Here is a 21667-nt window from a genome sequence, read left to right as displayed (position 1 = left end):
TTTGCATAATGCATTTCAAGAAGGCACACATACTACAATGAATTATAACGAATTTACGTCACAAGGTTGGGGGTAAATTTATTTTAAAAAATTCTTAATGTAGCTAGAAATAGAGATCTAACTTTCGCTATGGCAAAAATCAAAATGCCATACATACCTTAAAAAACGAAAAAAAAGGGCTGAGTTTCAGCAATAAATGACGAATAGTCTATCACATTTCTGTATTATGCAATTCTATTTGTTTAATCTGAACGACGTACGTAAGGTAATCGCATTACTTACAGATATGACTTTCTTGGCTTTAGATATTAAACTCTTTATTTCTATGTAACGTATACTGTATATCATTTACTTTAGCGTTAATGGATCATGACCGAAATTGTGGAAGAATGAAAAATGTGATTTTCAAACGGGACTCGCTAATGAAAGAAAAGTTTAACTAAAAGAAGCTGTATAACATGGACTTATCATTAACTCCAAGCATCTAACATTTTGTTGTTCCGTTGTACAACATGACCGATATTCTAAAGAGGTAAGGAGCAAATCATCGACTCAAACTTTTGATTAAAATTAAGTCGAACCAAATTCCAGTTATGGTTCAGTTTGAATTTAGATTCACATGTCACAAAAATCCAATAACATTTGAAAATGTTTAGGAAGGTAGGCCGATACCACTTAAATTGAACACTACGCGGATGGAGAATTACGTTTTTACAGTGAAGAACAATTCTATATAGGAAACCGAGGTCCATAATATATTGAAGTAATTGGTTTATAACATTATTCTTTCACTAAATCAATGGTTCCCAACCTTTTTCAGTCTTCACACCCCTGGAGCGATCACCTGGACCTTTTACACCCAAAAAATTTGTTTCGTTCAAATTTCCAGCATGTGATGATGTGAGGTTCTCTCTCAATTCAAAACAAATTCTTCTCCTACACCAGTTGACCACACCCTTGACACCCTAGTTCCGCACCCCAGGGATTGAAAACACCCCAGGATGGGAACCGGGGCACTAAATGCTACTTTACGAATATTAAAATAGGTTATCTAAATTTTGTATGTGTATCGCGGGAACTGACAGAAAACCTCGTTACAATCCCTTTAAAATCTTTTTAAAAATCGTTAATTAACTTATTAAATGTATGTTACACTTTTGCTTATATTTATGAAAGATTTCTTCCAAAAGAGCCGATTGCAAAAGTAAAAAAAAGACGAAATGGTCATTCAAAATCCTTTAAACAATTCAAATTTCCCTATATATAGAAGTACAGAGGTGCGGACTTCTTTTATCGTCAGATAAATAAACCAGTTTCAGATCCTTCAAACTGTAAATCGATTGGATACCCTATATATTGACCAATAGACTTTTGGTAATAGTCAACCGTTTAATTCTGCTTACGTTGATCAATCCTGATTGGTCTAATTAACGATTTCAATCTAAACCAGTTAACTGCAATCCGTACAGAATTACTTGAAACCAACTTGACAAAAATCAGCAATTTTGTGCAAAATATTTTTGATTTGAGAGTCGAATTTTTGTGAGTCAAACACTGAAGGAGCATAAAGGCAGAGTTAAACAAATGGGAATCTAAAAATCAACGGGGAATGAAATATGACAAGAAATATACAGGGTGGGTAGTAAATTGTGTGAAAGGCTGTATTTGGTAGAAAGTTTATTGAATGTGGTGATTGTCAAAACTTAAACGCTTCGAGCTTGGGGTATGATTAATGATGACGTCACACTTGTATGTTAGTCCGAATATAATATCATTAAAGATATGCCGTTTGCCAAAATTATATATCTATTTATTACGCCACAGACTCGATTTAAATTGTTTGTATGCAATAATGAGATAAAAAAAAAACACCGCAAAAAGTACCTGAATGTCAATATGCAACAATCTAGTGTGACCAATATATATTTTGTTTCACAGTTACAAACTCTGCATTGATAAATGGATTACGATTCACTCTTTTTGAATTTTATAACATAGTCTCAGATAATGTGCATTTGCATCTATCTCGCAACTTTCCAAAAATGTACGGTTTTATGATTTTCCGGGTAAGCAATCCGACCAGCATCATTTCGTTTCTATTTTTTTAGGGGGTGGGGGGGGGGACGAAAAGAGGCTGATGAAAGAATAGCCTGTGGTCCCCCTGAAAACTGATAAATTTTGTGGCTCCTGCTGGCCCCCCTTATCTCCTAGAGTAGTTGAATTTGGAAATTACAGAGAATTGCACCAAAATAGTTATTGGTGCATCACTTGAATCACGATTGACTGCTCAATGAACGCGAAAAAGACATACAAAGAGCTCATTAACAAAGAGCCATAATTAACAATATGTAATTAACATAATAAGATTAGGATTAGAATTTTGAAGGCTGAAAGAGGATAATCCTGGACTCCCATATCGAGGTATCTATTGTAAACAAACATTTTCTCATGTCCCTCTTTATTGTAATCATTTAAGCAAGAAAACTCAACGAGGTGAAGGCAACTTTACGAGCAAGACCAGCAATCCAATGCCTTCTTGTGAACACCGAACAAAACTACAGAAGCAAGCAGTTTTGGGCTTCAAACCATCAGCATTCAGACGAACGGTTATTGACAAATCCAAGAAAATCAGCCGCGTTAAACCACCAACTGAACCAGAAGAACGTCAAGTCAAAAATTGGAAGAGGTTAAACACAACGTTTTCTTTGTCGTACCGACTGAATAGACTGAACAGCGATATAGATATGTCTTTGAATTACGAGAGCGACGAAGAAAAAAGTGAGTTTTATCCATTTGTATTCTTTGTTTTCACGGTCTACGATAGTTCTGACCACAGAAACCTAGTGTTGGTTTCTGAGCACAATCTGCTTGTTATTGTTGGACACGAAACTTGTTGTGAGCTTAAATAACACTACATGTATCTTGTAGTTAGCAGTAACAGTTAAATCTGTACTGGTCATCAGGGGGAAAAACTAAAAAATGTGTCACACTGGGTCAAAAATACTCAAATGAATACGACATTGACTTTACGACATACGACTCTGCTCAAGTTTTTTTCTGGAATCAATATAACCACAGGCTCAGAATGGAAATCGGAATGGTGGCTATCTGTTTCACATTCAAATCATATTTACCTAACCAATTGACTACATTGTCTCAATTTCAGGCAACAGATCAACGGCATCACCAAGTAATGCCGACAACACACGAATGGTCTATAGATCAGCATGCAAAAGACTTAATCTGGTACCATCTTCCACATTTATGAAGAGTGTTGATGGTTCCACTGCTAATCTCAACTATCAGGGCCTGCAGCCATTTGGCACCAGAGCTGTTGCCATGGCGTTAGTGGTAGGTATCCCAAGTCTTACTTTCAATGGGTTGATTTTAGTATGAATGCCTAAAGAAATCAAAACACATTTAATGTTTCTACGAAAAGCGTTCCAAATCCAGAAAAGTATGATTTTGGTTTACAATGTTTAGTAAAATAAGTTTTATTTATATTTCAGTCTAATTTGACAATAACAGAACTATCATTACGTGGTAATTCTATTGGTACTGAAGGTTTGCAATGTTTGGTTGATATGCTAAGAGATAATTGTGCTTTGAAGGTTTTGGTAAGTATAACAGAAAATACAATCTTGTTACGATTTCCTGTTTGTGTAATTGTGTTTTTCATATCTACAATTCGCCGAATATTGACGGTGAAATCTTTTCGAACTGGACAATATTACAAAAATTAGTTGCAACTTCATAAATTCTGTTGTTAGTTTTTATTTTCCCTTAGACCCTCCCTCCCATTATAAGTAAATGTACCTGAACATAAATACATGACAATAAGGCCGTGGTATTCAATGCCACAATCCCTTTCATGTATGATATTGAAAGGCAACCTGTTTTATAAACTCAATATAATTATAATTGTAGGATATATCTGATAATGATTTATCAACCGAAGGAGCGAAATTGATAGCCAAAATAATAGAAGAAAACGAAATCTTAGTTAGTCTTGCTATTGCAGGTAAGAAAAAGTATCTTTTGAACCCTTCTTTGCCATCGTCAGTAATTCTTTAACGTTAAATCGTTTATCTGAATCCTTGTTTTTGAAAAAAGGCCAACCGCTGTGGTGTATGCCCTTTTTGGCATTATAAGTATACAGTATATATTTAGAAGGAGATATCCCGATAATGACTTAAACTTTGTGTATTGGATTCGTTCCAGGAAATAAATTAAGAGAAGGCGATGTTCAACCAATTGCGGACTCTCTCGCTGTAAGTGATTTTTGTCTGTTATTTTTATATATAATTTCTGGACCTTTAAAAAAGGCGAAGCAAAATTAATTTTAGAAATTGGTATGACCTTAATTTTGGAGGAGTTTTTTTTCTGTTATTCTGAAATTGGTTTTTATATTTTATAGATAAACACCACATTGAAGAAACTTGATTTAAGTTATAATGAACTGAGTGAACTAGGTGGTATCATCATTGGTAAAGGACTAGGTAAGATATGTTTGTCTTCTAACAACTATTATATTTCTATATAAAACAGATTGTTTTTTTTTTCATAAGCAGATTTTCTTGCTATCATGGTGTGTCTGAAAAATCTTTCTTGCTATCTAATTTTTCCGGCTATCCAGTCAAATCTTTCTTGTCATTTAAAGAGATATTGCCTGTTATCCAGTCAAACTGTCTGTCTATGAAATCAGACCTTTCTGGCTATCTAATTAGATCTTTTTGCTATCTAAACAGACCTTTCTTGTTGTCTGATCGGACCTTTCTTGCTAACTGATCAGATCTTTTTGCTATATGATCAGATCTTTTTGCTCTCTAATCAGATCTTATTTGCTATCTAATCAGAACTTTCTACGTCTATAAACAGATCTTTCTTGCTATCTGATCAGACCTTTCTTCCTCTGTTATCGAAACTTTCTTGCTATCAGATCGAACCCTTCTTGCTATCTGATCAGTCTTTTCTTACTATCAGATCATAATTTTCTTGCTATCTGATCAGATCCATCTGGTTATCTATTCAGATCTTTCGTTCTATATCTAATCAAATATTTCTCGTTAATTAATCAAATCAAAGTCTTTCGTGCTTTCTAATTAGATCTTTCAAGCTAATTTATAAAATCTTCCCCAAGTCTTTCTTACTCTTCAATCAAATCTTTCTTGCTATGTTATTCAACACTTCTACCGAGTCTTGACTTACTCTCCAATTCATTATTTTCCAATTTGCTTTTGTAGCCGGTAATGTTGCTCTGACCCAAGTAAATCTAGGCTGGAATCATCTACGACAAGGAGGAGTTACAGGTGTAGCTAATGGTTTAAAGGTAGGATTTTACTAGTTAGCTATACAGTACAGGTCAATGGAGACTGGCAGTGCAATAGGGGGTAGACTGACTGAATGGTGTGCCAAATGCCACAGGCGCAATCGTCCATAGAGCGTATGAGAAAAGTTAAGAAAAATATAATTGATTTGGTTATGACACATATTTTGGGATAAAACTCAAAAAAATCATTTAAATTTTGTCAGAAATAAAATGGGGGTACAATTGGCGGTGCAAACTGTTTTTCCTATGTTATGTTTTCCTGATATTACTATGAAGAATGGGCCTTCTATTTAAGTTACTGCTTCTGTGCCTAATATATATTTTTAAAAAATACACCATTTCAGGAGAATAGCAGTATCAGATATTTAGACTTGTGTTGGAATGGAATAGGTGATTTTGGTGCCAGATCTCTGGGACAGGTACTGAAAGAGAATACAACATTGGAAGTGTTAGATCTAACGTCATGTCGTATTGGTATGGATGGTGTTGGATTTCTGATGACTGAGATGGTTGGCAATGAAACATTGAAGAAAGTCATTGTAAGCTTCAATTAAAAATTTGTTTTATCAGCTACAGGCAGCGTGCGACCATGGTGCCACGGGTTAAACAACCAAGCATTTCTGGGGGTGGGCATATAATGCTTGCAAAAATAAGACAAATATGTTTTATACATGTATATGGAATCCAAAATCGACCATTTGAACGCTTTCCCAGTCACTAGTCCAAAACACAGCATTTAATACCTCAACTTAGGACTTGCTGATGTGTCTTCATGTTGGAATTCATGTTGGCCCTGATGAAGATTTCAAACCCATCATTAGATTAACTCTCGTCAAATGGTTTCTCAATACATAAAACTAATGTTAAAAGGATTCTTAAAAAGACATTGGAATCCTAGTCGTAAAATTTTTCTCCGAATTTTCTTTGTACAATTATTGACCGGTATATTATTGTTTTCAGCTTCGTAAAAATCCCATAACATCACATGGTGCTTGTGTTTTTCTTCACGTTATGAAAAAACACCCCTGCTTTGGCATAGAAATCTTTGATATTTCGGTAAGTACAAACAAAACAATCTCTTATATCAATGGACCCTCTGAAAATAGCAACTGCAAAAATAATGACCACAGAACGGTTTGGAAAGGTACCTTATGAAGCTCAATGATTTTCTCTCCACAGTTTTCACAAATTCAGCCTTCGATCAAGCAATAATTGACCGAAAAAAGGAGTGTATCTTATAGAAATACGATAGCTTCGGCTTCAACAAACTCTTACACATTTGGTTCGTCACAGAAGCCCATCGCTAACAAACATTTCTTAGTATCATCAAGAAACGCCTCTGTTTGTTTTCTTCAGGATATTTGTATCTCCCAAGAATTTATAGATCTATTAACCGAACTGAAGGAAACTCGTTCAGACTTTGATGTGAAACACGGAGGTACTCTTCGTGGTAAGGATGCATTTATACATCGTGAAGTGAAAAAGATAACTATGGAAGATCCCTTAGACGTTTTATTAGCTTATATCAAATCTAATGGAATGAGACTGACAGATTTTTTTCACCGATTTGATCGCGACAGAAGTCTGGGGATAACCAAACAAGAATTTATTACAGGAATAAAGGTAAGTCTGCGATTACTTACAGGAACCGTTCATTCTTGACGATTTTAGAATTTCTGACTCTGTCACAAATTAACATCAGCATAAAGTTTATAAGTAGTTATAAGCTTAACATTAGAACATATGTTCTTCCGATACCGGACCGAACACATCATCAGCTGCGAGGGCTCGATCTAATTCCAGTAAAAAGGTGGCACCAGGTGTCTCAAGAAAAATGATTATGTCCCAACTATATATATTGAATATTTTGGTGACTCTGTAATTTTGTGCTTCTGTGATAAAGGTGCCTCAGGAGTACAACCTCAAAGGCGTCACACTTTTCAGATGACCCAACATGTTTTGTCTTGGATTCAAGGTCTCAACACCACGGGTGTTCAAATACTGATATATTTATGACCCTTTAAACATTACATTCCAGGATGCCAATTTGCCATTAAATTTAGCCCACATAGAAAAAATAATATCTAGACTTGATGTAGATGGTAATGGTATCATTGATTTTGGGTAAGTCTGATACATGGAGCACATTATTATTTTCATAACGGAAAAGGGGATTTGAATAAACGCTCATGCTTTTGAATGGACAAGATGGTTTTGTTTAATCTGAAGGCAAAGCACAGCCGTAAACTGATCAGATGACGTTTTTGATTGTTTGAAACACATGGAAATTATTGGTCTCTTTACCGCTTAGCGAAATCTAAGAGGGAAAGCATGGTTGGGATAGCTGTCCGCAATGCTCGATGCTTCATTCTGGTCGCATCGAATATCCCGTCATTCTGATCCTGCCTTATAGTTCTTCAGACGTGATATTACGGATGTGATATCGACCTAAATGTAACGATTTCATATCTGTTATTCCGTCCGAGGAACAGGACACTGCCACAGTTGTCGGGCTACGCAGCCTAGCGCTGGCTTCTTCTAGATTCGTGTGCATGGGTTTCAAAAATTGTCGTTACAGATTCCTCGACACTAAGCGAAACAAGTAGTTTTATACTACTGACCGTCTCCATTGCATAATGCAAGACTTTGTCCATTCTTTTATATTCCAATCTAGAGCACAAAAATAAAATTTTAAACATCAGTTCTTACCGCCCTAAAATGATTATCATATATTAGTTATGCATGTGTATTCTGTCATGCTATTATGGTGTTGTGTTTACAGAGAATTGCTAGAAGGTCGACAGAACCATCTGGTAAGGAAACGTAGTCAACAAACGAAAGGTGCACCGAACATTAATCTACCCGCTTCAGGACTGAAATCACCGTGTACATCACCTAGAATTAAGCAGAAATTGGGAACGTTTAAATTTTCTGGGTAAGCACTATTCTTTACCACAAAATATTCTTCACATATATCCCGAGGTGCTATCCTGTACGCATGCGCTCAGTTGTATAGTTCTTTACGATAGTCTTTCTTTCAATTGACAGCTTGCTCAAAAGAAACACAAAACTATCAGTATACTGTCAACTAAACTTAGGGCGGATATGAATGTGCATCCACATTCGTTTTATTTCAAAAATTTGAATGAGTGCTCGGCTTCTTCCGAATCTCACTATACATTCATTCGCTTGTGTGATGGTTTAAGGTTTAATTTATTGTCATTATAGTTCGGTAAGTTTTTGGAAACGAACCGTTCAGTTTAACATGGACATTTCATATGTTTTTTCATTCCGCAATTGAGTACAGAACTTCTCTCGGCTGCTCTTACCATGGATCCAAGAAACATCGCACTTTGTTCTCACCTATTACTGTTAATTTCAGAATTTTGGGTAATCCAGATGAACTAATGATCAAAGCGCCCAGTCCAACGCCAAGTGAAAACTTCAGTCTAAAAGTACCAATTCTCAACTTAGCAGACAGTTCTTAGAGCCATTGTTCTATAATAAAAGGCATAATAATATTGCCTGTGGAAAGGCTAGAAAGTCAAACGGTACAAAGGAACAAGTTAGGTAACTGTTCGGGCTTGAGTTGCAACGAGAGAGAAAGAAAAGGGATGAATAAAAGAAAATTTCGAAACCCTGTTTTTTCCCTTACATTTACATTAGTTGATATTTTTTACGGTTTAACGCTGGTTATATACAGTATCATCAATATCTTATAACCCTTTAAAATGGATCTGGGTTAGGGTGTGAGGCTGTGAGCCCCCCTCCCCCCTGCGGAACTGGTGGCAAGTACTCCCCTAACTTATTGCTTCATGGAGGGAGACGCCACTGATGTAGTTCTTGAAATGTTGTGTCCATCGTGAAATAAAAATTCTTATTCAAATTAGACTAGCGTCTATGATTATTGCCAACTTGGATAAATTGGAGTTCAGTTTCAACTTCATTTGTTGATATCCGGCCTCCGTGACACTATTCCGTGAAAGGCAAAGTATTCTATGCTTCCAAATGACTTTAGAACTGTTGATGTCCACTTCACAGATACCATGGCGCCCGAAACTGACCACGATTCCAATAATGGTAACCTGATATCGGGATCTTCGTCAGATATTTGTAGAATTGTTCCATTATCTTGAGAAACTCGGGCTAGTTCAAATACCATAGTTCGACCATTGACGTTTCCAGAGTTTCTGTCTTTCAACAGCGCGTCCATAGTTCCTTTATCAATGATTACATCGAAGAGTGTATCTTTATATGGAAGCCTACAAACATCTGCCACTATGAAGTGAGTCAATGTCTGTGGGTTTTTAAACTTGACTCTTGACAACCACGATTGCTGTTGACACAATGCACTTTGAATAAAGTCTACGCAATGGAGATCTAAGGGTCGATGGGAATATGAACATAATGTTGAAGGAATGGACGAGGCACCACAACCGATGTCAAGAATTCGCAAAGGTTCTTTGTCATTTGAATCCAAAACGTTATCCAATTGTTCACAAACTGTCTGAGCATCTAAAAACCAATCAAATTGTTCATTTTGATTCAATTCCGATTTTGTATAAAACTCTTTCCAATACTTCTTGGTAGATAACTTGCTTAAATCTATGAAATAGACAATTTGAAATTTAATTCCGATACGATTCGGGTAGACTCAAATTTCGCCAAAAGAGAGAGTGTCTTACCTAACTAACCAACCTCTGGCAGTCCCAGACCCCTGGCCTCATTTTTGGTCCCCCTCCTCAGGCAATTTCTAGATACGCTCCTGAATAGTAGATCGGCTAGAATTGGTTGGGCAACGACCTCTCTCTTAATTTTGCCATGGATAGGCTATTGCTTGTCTCTGTTGTCTCCATAAATTTTGCCAATATAGTTTGAAAGTGACTATTGTTGCGGAAATCGTAAACTTCGTAATAACTATCGATGGGATGGTACAATTGGTACTGGTAGGGACATATCGTATTCCGAATCAATTTGACATGGAATATGGGGGCGAGTTTTAGACACGCTGTGGTAGGGATGGCCATATCTTGGTAACTGCAGCTGACTTAAGGGTTAGGAACAGATCTCTACGGTATAAAAGAAAATATATGTGCAATCTGTCGTAGCTATAGAAATTATTTGAAATTACAGTTGCTTTAACTCTGGGCTCTATCAATCCTGTGCCTTTTAGTTTTGCCAATGGCAATAGCACAGGAGTGGGGGAGATTCGTTTAACCAATTTTCTGTTACTAGAGAAATAGCCATCGTACCACGGTGATGAGAATCGTCCGAAAAACTTCTAGTACATGTTTTCCATCCCAACCAAATTGTTTGAGACTGTTGAATGTAGAGTAGCTTTGATTTCAAAATATTCATTTTGACAAGCACGTGGATTTGTTTACAAGTTAATGCCATTCACACCTCCACGAATAGAGAGCATTCAAGTTAAATTACCTCCCCTCTACTTCAGCCTACAGTTATTTCTTAATAAATTCCACAGAAACAATCCCATGATGAAATGAATTCAGAGATAGGATATTCTCTAACAATATTTGAGAATAATCAACCTTTGGCTCAAAAAATCATTAAAATATCTGCATCACTTTTCAGAATAAAAACTTGACACTTAGTTTGTCACCAATTAAAATAATATAACTGACATAAGTTTGATTTTTCCCATTATGAACAATCTTATTATTCCAAATGACATCATTAAATCATCTCTAAGATATTTGTCTTTATTTAATTGCAGTCCAACCATATGTCAGATTTTGATTCTGAAAAGAGATACGGGCAACTAAAAATTAAGCAACTAATAAACCATTTCTATACAATGAAAGACTTTATTTTTTCAAAATATTCATCACAATATTGGATGTTTTTAACAATAACCTTTGCCTCTGTTTAGGTTTAAGTTCACTACTGTCCAGTTTTTGATGACAACATTTTAATTTCTTGAGAACGAGCTTGCGTTTTGTTTTATCTAATGGAATACTAAGATTGTTATTCATTTCTATTTCTTTCTTGTGTCGTACTTCTTCCAAAACTTTCACTAAATCTTCCACACTTTTCATTTCAAAGTTACTGGCACTTTCAAAAACACCATTTTCAAATTCCAGAATGTTTCCATTCTTAGTTTTTGGGTCTTTTTCATAATTTTGAATAAAATTAACTACTTTTGTTTTAGCTTTGACTAAAGTTTTTTGTCTTGCTTTCAATTTTTGACTGGAAAAAGTTTGGTGAAAATTTTGTAATGATTGTATACAAGTCTCACTGAAATTTGGATATGTATGCTTATCACATGATTGGACAACTTCGATCAACTCTGCAATATTTTGACAATTTTCAACCATCTGAAGATAGTCTCCTGTTTTGAAACTTCCATTTGTGTTGATGGCTTCTGATGCTAAAATTAAACAAAAGTAGTTGTAAGAAACATATCATATCAATATAATTAGGTATGTGAACTCTCTTAAAGTGATGCAGAATTGATGAAATTAATGACAGAATCAGCTGTAAAGCTAATTGTGTGAAGGGGCAGACTGGGTAGATGAGCTTGATGCCAATGTCCACCTCATCCTACATATACTAAAAAAAAAGAATTTTGAAAAAACAAAATAACATTCCCCAAAATCGCCTAAAAACTGTAGACTCTACAAAAATGTGAACCAGCAGACATGGGTGCTGGTTACAATTCCTCAAAAGATATAGGTATAGAAATTTGTATCTTTTGGGTCCAATAAAATAGATGATGGGAGTTTGTTTTTGCAGATTTTTGAAGCCTACAATTTATAAACATGATTGCTAATTTTTACCTTCAGCCTTCCCTTCCTTTTTCTCATCTTTTTGAGGTTTTCTTTCTTTGGAGTCAGATGATCTCCCAATTGTTGGTTCAACTTTTTTCTTTTTTGGCTTTGGTTCCCATACCATTTTAGGCACCTGCAGATGTTTGTCATGTTTGGAAGCTTCAGATTTGTACGATTTTAGAAACAAGTTCACCTTCTTTACAGCTTTTGGAAATAGTTTTGCCTTTAATTCAGCACTGTTACCAGTTTTCTTAGCAACACGATATTTGTTTTGGAACAGTTTCAAAGTCTCTAAGCATTTCTTGTGCTCTTGAGTTAAGAATTCGGTATATGTGTTCATTACATCAATAAGGTCTTTAAAACTATCACATGTCCTGGTTGGCTTGGCTGTAGTTTTGGTTTGTCTTGGTGCTTTGATAGGCTCTCTCAATACTGGGGCTGAAACAGAAATCAGAAGACACATAATTGACAAAAGCTCATCTCATGCTGCAGACACACGTTTCAGATATACAAACCTCATCAGGAACACTGGTATCGAAAAAATGAATTGGGACTTGAAGCAATTGAATTCACAAAACAACATAAACCATGAAATCAGATAGTGTCTAACATCATACTCTCTCGTTCCTGACTGGGATTGTGATGATGGACAACGCCATGCAGTGTAAAATGAGGGACATTTTTTCAGGACATTAGCATTAGTCCACAATGTTTATATATCCATCTGTTAATTGATCATTATCACATGGGGCCTCGTTATTGTCCCATCCCAATTGGCCAAGATGCTTTTTCCATGGCAACCGCTCTGACCTGCATCACTGACAGGGAAAAAGGGGTTTGCAAAATCTCTACCTTTTCTCGGATAAAAATTTTTATAAACTTAACAAAACCGAGCTTTTCTTGAATCAAAATTTGATTTACCTCCAAGGTCTTCTTCAAAACATTTATACTCCATCTCTTCTTCTAGTTCATTTTCCTGGTTACTTGTTGCTACTGATAGATTATCATCATTATTATCATCAAACTTCATAGCATTATCATCATCAGCATCAATCTTCAAAGCATTTTCATTGCCATTATCATTATCATGATCAATTTTCATAGCATTATCTTTATCAATGGATGTGTCTTTAAAATACTGATTGTATCATAGATTCCACTTTATTTTGTGAAATGTCACTGAAATTAAAATAAGACAGTGAAAGTCTGGTGACCATGGAGAAGCCCATCATTCATTTCTTGTCAACAGATTTGGGGAAAGACAAGGTTGGTAGATAGGATCCTCAAGAATTTGAGTTCAAGAGGATGCAAACTTGTGGAGTTTCATTTTTTTAAACCCATCAAATGCACAAAAATTGAGCCAGTATTAAGAATAAAGACATTACCTTGAACATTGTAAATGAGACTGACTGTTTTTCTTCACAAATACTTCTAAATCTTTGGGTAAAGTGTCCTTAGCCGATAACTGTAAGAAAAAACCAATGTGATGTATGAAATCCTTACAATTCTTAAAATGTTTTGTATCATGAAGAATATACTAAGCAGTAAGCAATGAGGAAAAGTAAGTCTGTGAAGCAAAGGTAGAGTGCAAAACACAGGAGTCCCCTAAGGTAACTTCTGACAAGAAGTTTACTTGAGCATTAATTTGGTCAAACAACAGAACACTTTATTTTTTTGATTTTGAATTATCAAATACTCTTCTAATGTCAGTGAATTCCTATAGAAAGAAAAATAAAAATAATTGAAAAAACATACCCACTCAACTTGTGTTGCCTGTAGAATGTTCTGTAAAGGAAACAATCTTCTATACCAATTGATACAGTGTAAATATTGAGATTTACATAGTGCCCTGTATAATAAAATAGATAACCTTTGAGCACAATTATCACAGTAGACAAAATATATAGAACAAGAAGAAAACACACATTGTCTCACATGTCCAGACGGTCAATGTAGATATTGCCTGCAAATTTCAGCTTTTTAAGTATAGTTACTTACCATATTCTACTAGTAACACTAATATATAGTAAATACTGTGGTACTAAATGACCATGATCTAATCCCATCTTACACCATCTAGTTTCATAGTTAAGGAATTTCAAAGTAATATATATCAATATGAACTATCTGTATCACTTTTCAGAACTATACTCAAAGTACGATTCCCCTACAATTTTGGAAGTAACAACAGTCTAAACATCCATTGTACGTTTTTGTTGAATGGCAGTAAACATGGTTTGAGTGTATAAAAATATGAGTTATTGCCCTTGTTAATTGAAACATATTTGATTTCTAGTTTGTACACATGCTCAATATTCAAGATGCTGAAAACTTTAGAAGTGTTACAGACTGCAAAAAGTTCCTTAAATATTCCTCCGTGTGAAATAGGATACAGAAAGGCTTGATAACAGTAAAATATAGTTTGAGATAATAACATAGTTAAACTGATTATTTTCACTAGTAGAAACTGTAACATCTGTTGTGATGGTAGATATATAGAAATACCTCTTCTTATTTCAACACTATAAAATAAATTACAATATATACTAAAATAATGAAATGAAACGAATTTTACATCCTTCTTTTCTACTCTCCATAAGGCTCAAAATGGACAATACCATGCAGTGTACAATAAGGAAAATTTTGGTGTACAGTGACATTAGCCAAGTATTTTTAAAATGCACAGACTGAAGCAGTGTGCAATGAGGGATTTTTTGCTGTGCAGTGATTTCAATTGTCCAGGGATCTTTAACATGCACACAGGACCCCGTTTTGGTTTATTGTACAATCTAAACAACTAGACTCTTTTTCCATGCCTTTTTTAAAAAAAAAGTATCATACTCATCAAAACTCTTTTTGAAGTCTACGATAAGTTTCTTAATGTCCATCTCAATATATCTCTTCATACACTTTTCTATCTACAATATATAGTTAAATCAGTTTCCTTTTAATTCAAGAATCAACACAAGATATAAGCTGAATCATCAGTAGGCCTGCATGATCATGCAATTTGGAAATAAAATGAAAAGATGATATTAAATGCCATAAATAGAGCAGGATTTTTTTTAACAGAATACAAAATATCACTGTACAATTTTAAATGGAATTGTGACAAAAAAATGACTCATTTGCAAAAATTTGGCATAATGAAGCTCAATTCAGCTCTCTTAAAAAATTTTGAATTGCAGGAGATACAAAAGTCAGATTTTAATTCTCGAATTTCAAAAGCTTTTAGACAAGCTGGACTTGATTTTTACCATCTAGGAATGTAAATATGAAAAAAAATATATATCCTTGAAATTTCTCATTAAAATTGTTAAAACTTTCAAGTCTTACCTGTTTAAGGAATTTCATTGTTTTTTCTCGTCGAAGTTGTAAATTGCGTTTATATATCAATCTTGATAAAATAAATATCTCTGAAGAAATAGCTGTATCATCATCTAGTACTGTTAAACATTTCTCCAGTATCTGTTTCAGGGACTTCAATTTGTCTAAAATAAATATGTTTCGATCAATTTTCACTACATACATGATATATTCCAAATAATTGCAAGATTGTCTTTAGGATAATGAAAATGTCAACCACTGGAAAAATTAATATTTGTAAATATTTTACAGTGTCAGAGGGGGATTATTTTCAATCCAAAAAGTGGGTCATTTTGACTCTAACTTTCATGAAGAAAAGTGTGTTTACTTGTAAAATCACTGAACCTTATATTTCATGGACAAAAAGACATTCTGAAATAAATGGCATGCAATTGAAATTATTTGCTGTTAAACAATTCAATTCTGACATCACTGTGGTCAGAGAATACAGAGGCTACAATTAAGACTAATTAATTCAGGCTTTGACTAATTACCTATATTTTTCACAGTCACTTCAATTTTCAGGTTACAAATTGGTGGAGGTATTAACAGTTTTTGGTTCCAAATTGGAGATAAATCAGCCATATTCTTGTTTTTTCTCTGTTTGACTTAGATTTGGTAAAACTGTCTTAACCATAGACTCAGAAGCCTTTTTTCTCTGAAATGAAAAAAAAAACAATACACATGAAAACTACTGATCATTCAAAGAAAATGCAGAATTAACAATCAAAACAGGCTTCCTATAATGAGTCAAATGCTAAATTCATTGGCACTGATGCCTGATTCACTTTTCCCCCTCCTAATTCAGCTATTGACTCAAAACTTTGCAGAAACATACTGATATTGGTTTGTAAAAGTTCAACTATGATTATGAAGACCACATGCTTTTATAGAAGTCATTCTATTGCAGTATTGTTCTAATCTAGTTGGGGAAATTTAGTGTTGTCTGAAGCCAAATTTAGAACTTTCAGCAGTTTGTATTTCTTAGCCACGATTGACAAGGTTGGAAGAATGAAAGTTATGTCAGTTCTGTTAGATGAAATATAGGCGAGTATTTGTCAAATTGACGTAAATTAATAACTTATACGATTTCTGCAGGAATTCTTATAAAATTTACCTATTTTCACGTGAAATTTTGGGATTTAGAGTTATCTTCTCTTGGATAATTAAAAGTGCGGATTAAATATGGAGTAAGAAGAAGGTCTTAAAGAGGTAAATGCAAAGTTAGAATGTTTTCCAGCTACCAAAGAGATATCGTTTATGAATTGATTTAAATTTCCAAATAGAATTGGACAAATTACTAAATCTCAATGTAACTTGCAAATTTGATGAATTTAGAGTTTGATGATTCTAAAAAGTTTAATGAATCCACAAATGATCCGCTGTAATTTTTGCTTCTTGTGTTCCAAGGAAAAATATCCCAGAAAAAACTAAATACCCATCATTTAGTCTTTGATACCGTATTGCATTATTTTGCATTTTTGACAGAAATAAATCAAACATTATTTTGTGAGAATTTTGTCAATTGACATATCAAGAGAAAACTTTTCATGACGGCTTGTTTGTTGACATTGGGTCATGTGACATGGAAAATGGCTGAAACTTGTACTGTCAAAAACTAGATGTACAAAGGATTAGGTTGTAACTAGGAAGTTGCTGGCTTTTTGTCATCTAAAGTGATGGCAGAGATCAAATAAAACTATTAACATGTCACTGAATACGGTAAGTGAAAAACAATGCAGGCCTGTTTTAGCTTTTATACCTTTATAGGCTGCAGGTACTGTCTGTCTGAATTGAATTTTTTCTCATTTCATAAATATTCAAAAAAAATTTTCAATCGTATGCCATTTGCCATAGAATGTGTTCGAGTCCATGGAAATACGAGGTTCAGTGGTGTTACATTTAAACTAGACACACTTTCCTCCCAGAAAATTCACATAAAAATGACCCACTTTTCCGACTGAAAATTCCTCTCTCTCTAAAATCATTTTTACAATTAATATTTTGTTCAGAACCGTAGTTAACATTTTCATCAACCCAAAGGCTATGGAGGGGGATCATTGCCAAAAGTCAAACTTGAAAAAAAGGCGTTGACTTTACAGATCATATTTTAACATTACATAATTACGAAATACACCGTTCTAAAATCAACAAGTCAATCTACTAATTACAAAATAGAGATATTCATAGTTTACTTTTCAAACTTTATTTCAAATCGAAAATGGATCTTGCATTATTGACAAAATCAACTGTGTCTTCTTGAATTTACATTCTTGAAAGATGCAAGTTTGACCATTGTATACTCGAGAGTTGTAAGTACATCTTCTGCATTCTTGAACATTTACCATATAAGGTATAGTGACAGACCTCATTTACATGATCCGAAAATTTTTTCAGCACATATCCACAAATGAACGATAATAACCAATGAAAACAAGAATATACTTCTATGATGCAAAAATTACCCATGGAATTCAGAATTTTGGCATGTTTTTAATGTAGTATTTACAGGGTTTCTCAATTGAATTATTGTCTGTGGGGTCAGTATAAACTATTTATTCTAATTGTTTCTAAAACATATTAAAGGGGTATTACGCTTTTTTGTAAAAAGTTTTCATTGTCAAAAACGTTGTAAATTATACCTGAGAATGCTATTTATATCAATGTATCAATCTATTGATCAAACTGAATTTGTTTTAAAAGGGTTTATTGAAAACGGAAAGGACTTGATTATTATGCAATATGACCTAGTGTTGATGTTTGGCTTTATAATGGCTCAAAATTATTCGTTGAAACCTTTAGAATAGGTAGGGGGCAAATTTCTTTACAATTTGGCCTTTATATTGCTTAAATCTGTATAGTAGTTTTCTTCCACTCACTCAAAATCATAACAAACTTGAAAACCTTACGTAATGTTTTTATATAGTATAGGCGTTAAAATTTTTTTAAGCTAAAACCATTTCTTTACATTTTGGTGAAGAGTTTTCACAAATTTTTAAGACAAAAAATTTTTGACGTACAAAAAAAAGTGAAACCTCCTTGTTTCCAACACTGAATCACATTAACTTCAAACTAGATTTATTTTAGACGACAGACAGGTATTTGTCACTTGTGCTGGAAATGAAGTAAGAATCCGTGTAGTGGAATGATAAATTGAGCTCAGTTTTTATTGACTGTGCACTTTAAAGATGGGTTTCCTTATTTTTTAGTGTCAAATTGAGCAAACTATTTGATTAAGTGGTGTCTCTAATCAATTATCGAGTATTCTTAATCATATCATTATGTTCTTATTGCATATAATTAAGAGTTTAAACCAATCATAAATGTCATGTATGTACAGTCTGGACAAACAAAAGAAGACTTTTTGACCTTTCTTGATCGGTCACTCTTTGAAATTCTAATTTAGCTAATTATGAATTAATTATGGACATGTGAGACAAACTGGTATTTTTCCAAATCATTAAAACACCTCTGCTTTTATTCATATAAGTATTAGCATTTTCATTTTCTTAAATAGAATAAGAGAACCCATCTCAAAAGATAAGCTAACATGTTGAAAAAGAGTGTAGACAATTGACACTGTCCTGGGGAAGTATTCTTCAGTGTCCACTGTCTGTCATTGATTGGCAATAGAAGCAATCTGTACTCAGTTGACCTAGTGGACTATATCAAAGTACAAAGTATAATCAAGGAGTAAGCTTATACCATAATATATAACACAATTTTCTATAGATCAGTTAAAGAGATTGTAAAGAAGTTTTTAAAATTTTGTATGTGTATCGGGGACACTGATAGCATCAATTTGCAGCCATACACATGGTCAATTAAAGTATATCAGAGACTTTCTCCTTTTATCAAATGACATGACTGACCTCTTTTTTTCCTTCTTCCTTTTTGCAATTTTTTCGATTTAATTTTCCATTCTTTCTTTATTTGAGGGCCTTTGGGGACCCCCTTTGAGCCACATATGAATACTCTGGCTGGTATTTCTGTATATTTTCAATGTGTGCAAAAAGGAATCGAACATCTGCCCTTTTTGACATGCTCATATAAGATTAGAACACATATTGCTTAATAAAGGAAAATGACAATGACCTTGACCTTTGATATATTTTAAATATATTTTCCTCAATATTATAATGATAACAATCCCTATCAGGTGACACTGACTACACTTGTAGTTGAAAAATAATTTTATAATGTATATTATATCTTATTATAAGCTTATATCATGTGACTAGTACAGATACCTGTATATATTATTTAATGTGCATTATATATTGTTACCGTACTGTTTTTCTAATGTAATTCTATTTGAAGTGGATATTACGGGTGAAAGTGGACACCTGGCTAACTCTCGAAAGCACAGGCACAGGCATCAGAATTTTTCTTACATTGAGGAATATTCGAAACCCAAGGCACTTCATCTCCTAGCAGACGACAATCCAACTCACTACCGACTGATGACTGAGTTATTCCGCTGCTATAATCGAAGACTGGATTTTTAAGATTTCTTAAATGGACTTTTGTGAAGACCTGAGTTCTATTTTCAATAGATTTGGATCACAAGAACATTTGAAATGTATTTCATTTTCTATTGAAAAAGCAATGGGAAGAACTAGTAGATATAAACATTCATGGATAAAATTCTCTTGGTGAACTATATGTGAAATCTAGTAATTTTTATGCTCCCAACCAGCATCAAATTCTGATAGAAAGACTAACTTTAAATTGTAGGGATACAAAGTAGTATGTGGTTTATTTGTTACCTTATAAGGATACACTTTTCTTACATAATAAGAAAAATAGCGTAAAGGGACTGGTAGGCCATTTTCTTGACCAATCATACTTTAGTCTCAGAAACTGGAATTTTTTCACTGAGCTCATCAGAAATAGTGTTTACAGCTGTCCGTCGGAATTTGAGCCTTCAAATCCATGTATGTCCAGAATTATTCGCGTTTGAATGTTAAAAAGATTTCTCGACAATTTAAGATACTCTGTGATACAAAAAAAACTCATATATATATAGAAATAGTTGAGTAAAATTCTTAGTTTGAGATATTTTTAAAAGAATTATGTGATTTTCATACATTTTTTGTACCGCTGAAAACTTTTAACTTATATTCAAGACTAAAGTCAACCCACCAAGATGCTGCACATGTCCCTTTAATGTAAAGAGTTGTCTTATTACCATGACATTCTGATATCATGAGCTTATAGTGTAAATTAAAAGTGTCAAGTTCCAGCGTGAATTATGTCATGGACTGTTGAAGAAATCTTGCCGAATGAAAAGTGTTAAAAGGGATGTATAAACAACAGTATTATTAATTATCAAAATGACAGAAAATGAGCATTAGTGATCAACAAACGGTTGTTTATGTTGCCGTGGTGAGTTCTGCTTTTTTGCAGGTTTCATTTACTTGGTAGTCAAATCAAAATAAGCTTATCTTGTTTTAAAGGGACAGGTAGTCCTTTTTTTCACCAATCACACTTTAGTCTCAGAAATGGGAATTTTTTTAGCTAAGCCAATCAGTAATAGTGTTCACAGTTCACTGTCCAAATTATAGCCTTCCAATCCATGTATCTCCAGAATTATCTGCGTTTGAATGTAAAAATGACAATTCGTCAATTTGAGCTACTCTGTGATATATAGAAAGGCATTTATAGGAAAAGTGAGTTAATTTCTAGTTTGAGATATTTTCAAAGGAATTATGTGATTTTCGTACATTTCTAGTACTTCTGAAGACTATTTACATATATTCAAGATTAAATCAGCCCCCCAAAATTTTATATTCTGATTTAGTATTTACTAAACCAATGATTGATTTCCAACCACCAAAATTTGGTGATTTTTTTCGTAAGAATATATAACAATGTACATAATAGAAAAAAAATAAATGCGGATCTTGATATTTTTATCTGGTAATAAAATTTGTTGGAGAATATTTATTTTGTAGTTTGATATAGCAGCGTTTATTTCTCCATAAGGAAAACATCATTCACATTCATTCTATATTTATTCTTTATGATTGAATTTTTTTTACCTTCAATAATAATAATGATAGAAAACTTTTTACCTATGAAAAAAAACTATTTAAATTTATTCATTTTCTAAACATATATATTTTCAGCACACAAGTGATATGGTAACTGTGGCAACAGATCGAGAAAATGCTGCCAAATA

General features: G+C 33.7%; 4 protein-coding genes across 4 annotated transcripts; 1 reads left to right on the top strand and 3 right to left on the bottom strand.

Moving 5' to 3' along the window:
• Window positions 1-512: 512 nt before the first annotated feature.
• On the top strand, window positions 513-9212 carry LOTGIDRAFT_236274 (hypothetical protein; the record flags this gene model as incomplete). Its single annotated transcript, XM_009066614.1, has 14 exons — window positions 513-532; window positions 2477-2778; window positions 3167-3351; window positions 3510-3617; window positions 3928-4021; window positions 4222-4271; window positions 4418-4499; window positions 5244-5329; window positions 5674-5868; window positions 6290-6385; window positions 6686-6952; window positions 7368-7453; window positions 8112-8264; window positions 8712-9212. 14 exons carry the CDS (start codon window positions 513-515, stop codon window positions 8815-8817), a joined length of 1830 nt encoding a protein of 609 aa, XP_009064862.1. The 3' UTR covers window positions 8818-9212.
• Window positions 9213-9272: 60 nt separating this feature from the next.
• On the bottom strand, window positions 9273-9923 carry LOTGIDRAFT_132122 (hypothetical protein; the record flags this gene model as incomplete). The annotated part of the gene is made up of 1 exon (XM_009066613.1): window positions 9273-9923. A coding segment is annotated over one exon (651 nt), but the record flags the coding sequence as incomplete, so codon positions are not given.
• A 1231-nt stretch (window positions 9924-11154) lies between these two features.
• Window positions 11155-14183, bottom strand: LOTGIDRAFT_168726 (hypothetical protein; the record flags this gene model as incomplete). Its single annotated transcript, XM_009066612.1, has 5 exons — window positions 11155-11717; window positions 12127-12555; window positions 13039-13255; window positions 13873-13966; window positions 14116-14183. The coding sequence occupies 5 exons, from the start codon at window positions 14181-14183 to the stop codon at window positions 11155-11157; spliced, it is 1371 nt and encodes a 456-aa protein (XP_009064860.1).
• A 723-nt stretch (window positions 14184-14906) lies between these two features.
• On the bottom strand, window positions 14907-16068 carry LOTGIDRAFT_168725 (hypothetical protein; the record flags this gene model as incomplete). Its single annotated transcript, XM_009066611.1, has 3 exons — window positions 14907-15035; window positions 15454-15608; window positions 15978-16068. The coding sequence occupies 3 exons, from the start codon at window positions 16066-16068 to the stop codon at window positions 14907-14909; spliced, it is 375 nt and encodes a 124-aa protein (XP_009064859.1).
• Window positions 16069-21667: the final 5599 nt, after the last annotated feature.

The sequence above is a fragment of the Lottia gigantea genome, assembly GCF_000327385.1.
Source record: "Lottia gigantea unplaced genomic scaffold LOTGIsca_78, whole genome shotgun sequence".
Lineage (NCBI taxonomy): Eukaryota > Metazoa > Mollusca > Gastropoda > Lottiidae > Lottia > Lottia gigantea.
The sequence above is the reverse complement of the archived record's forward strand: the minus strand, read 5'-3'. Positions and strand labels throughout refer to the sequence as shown.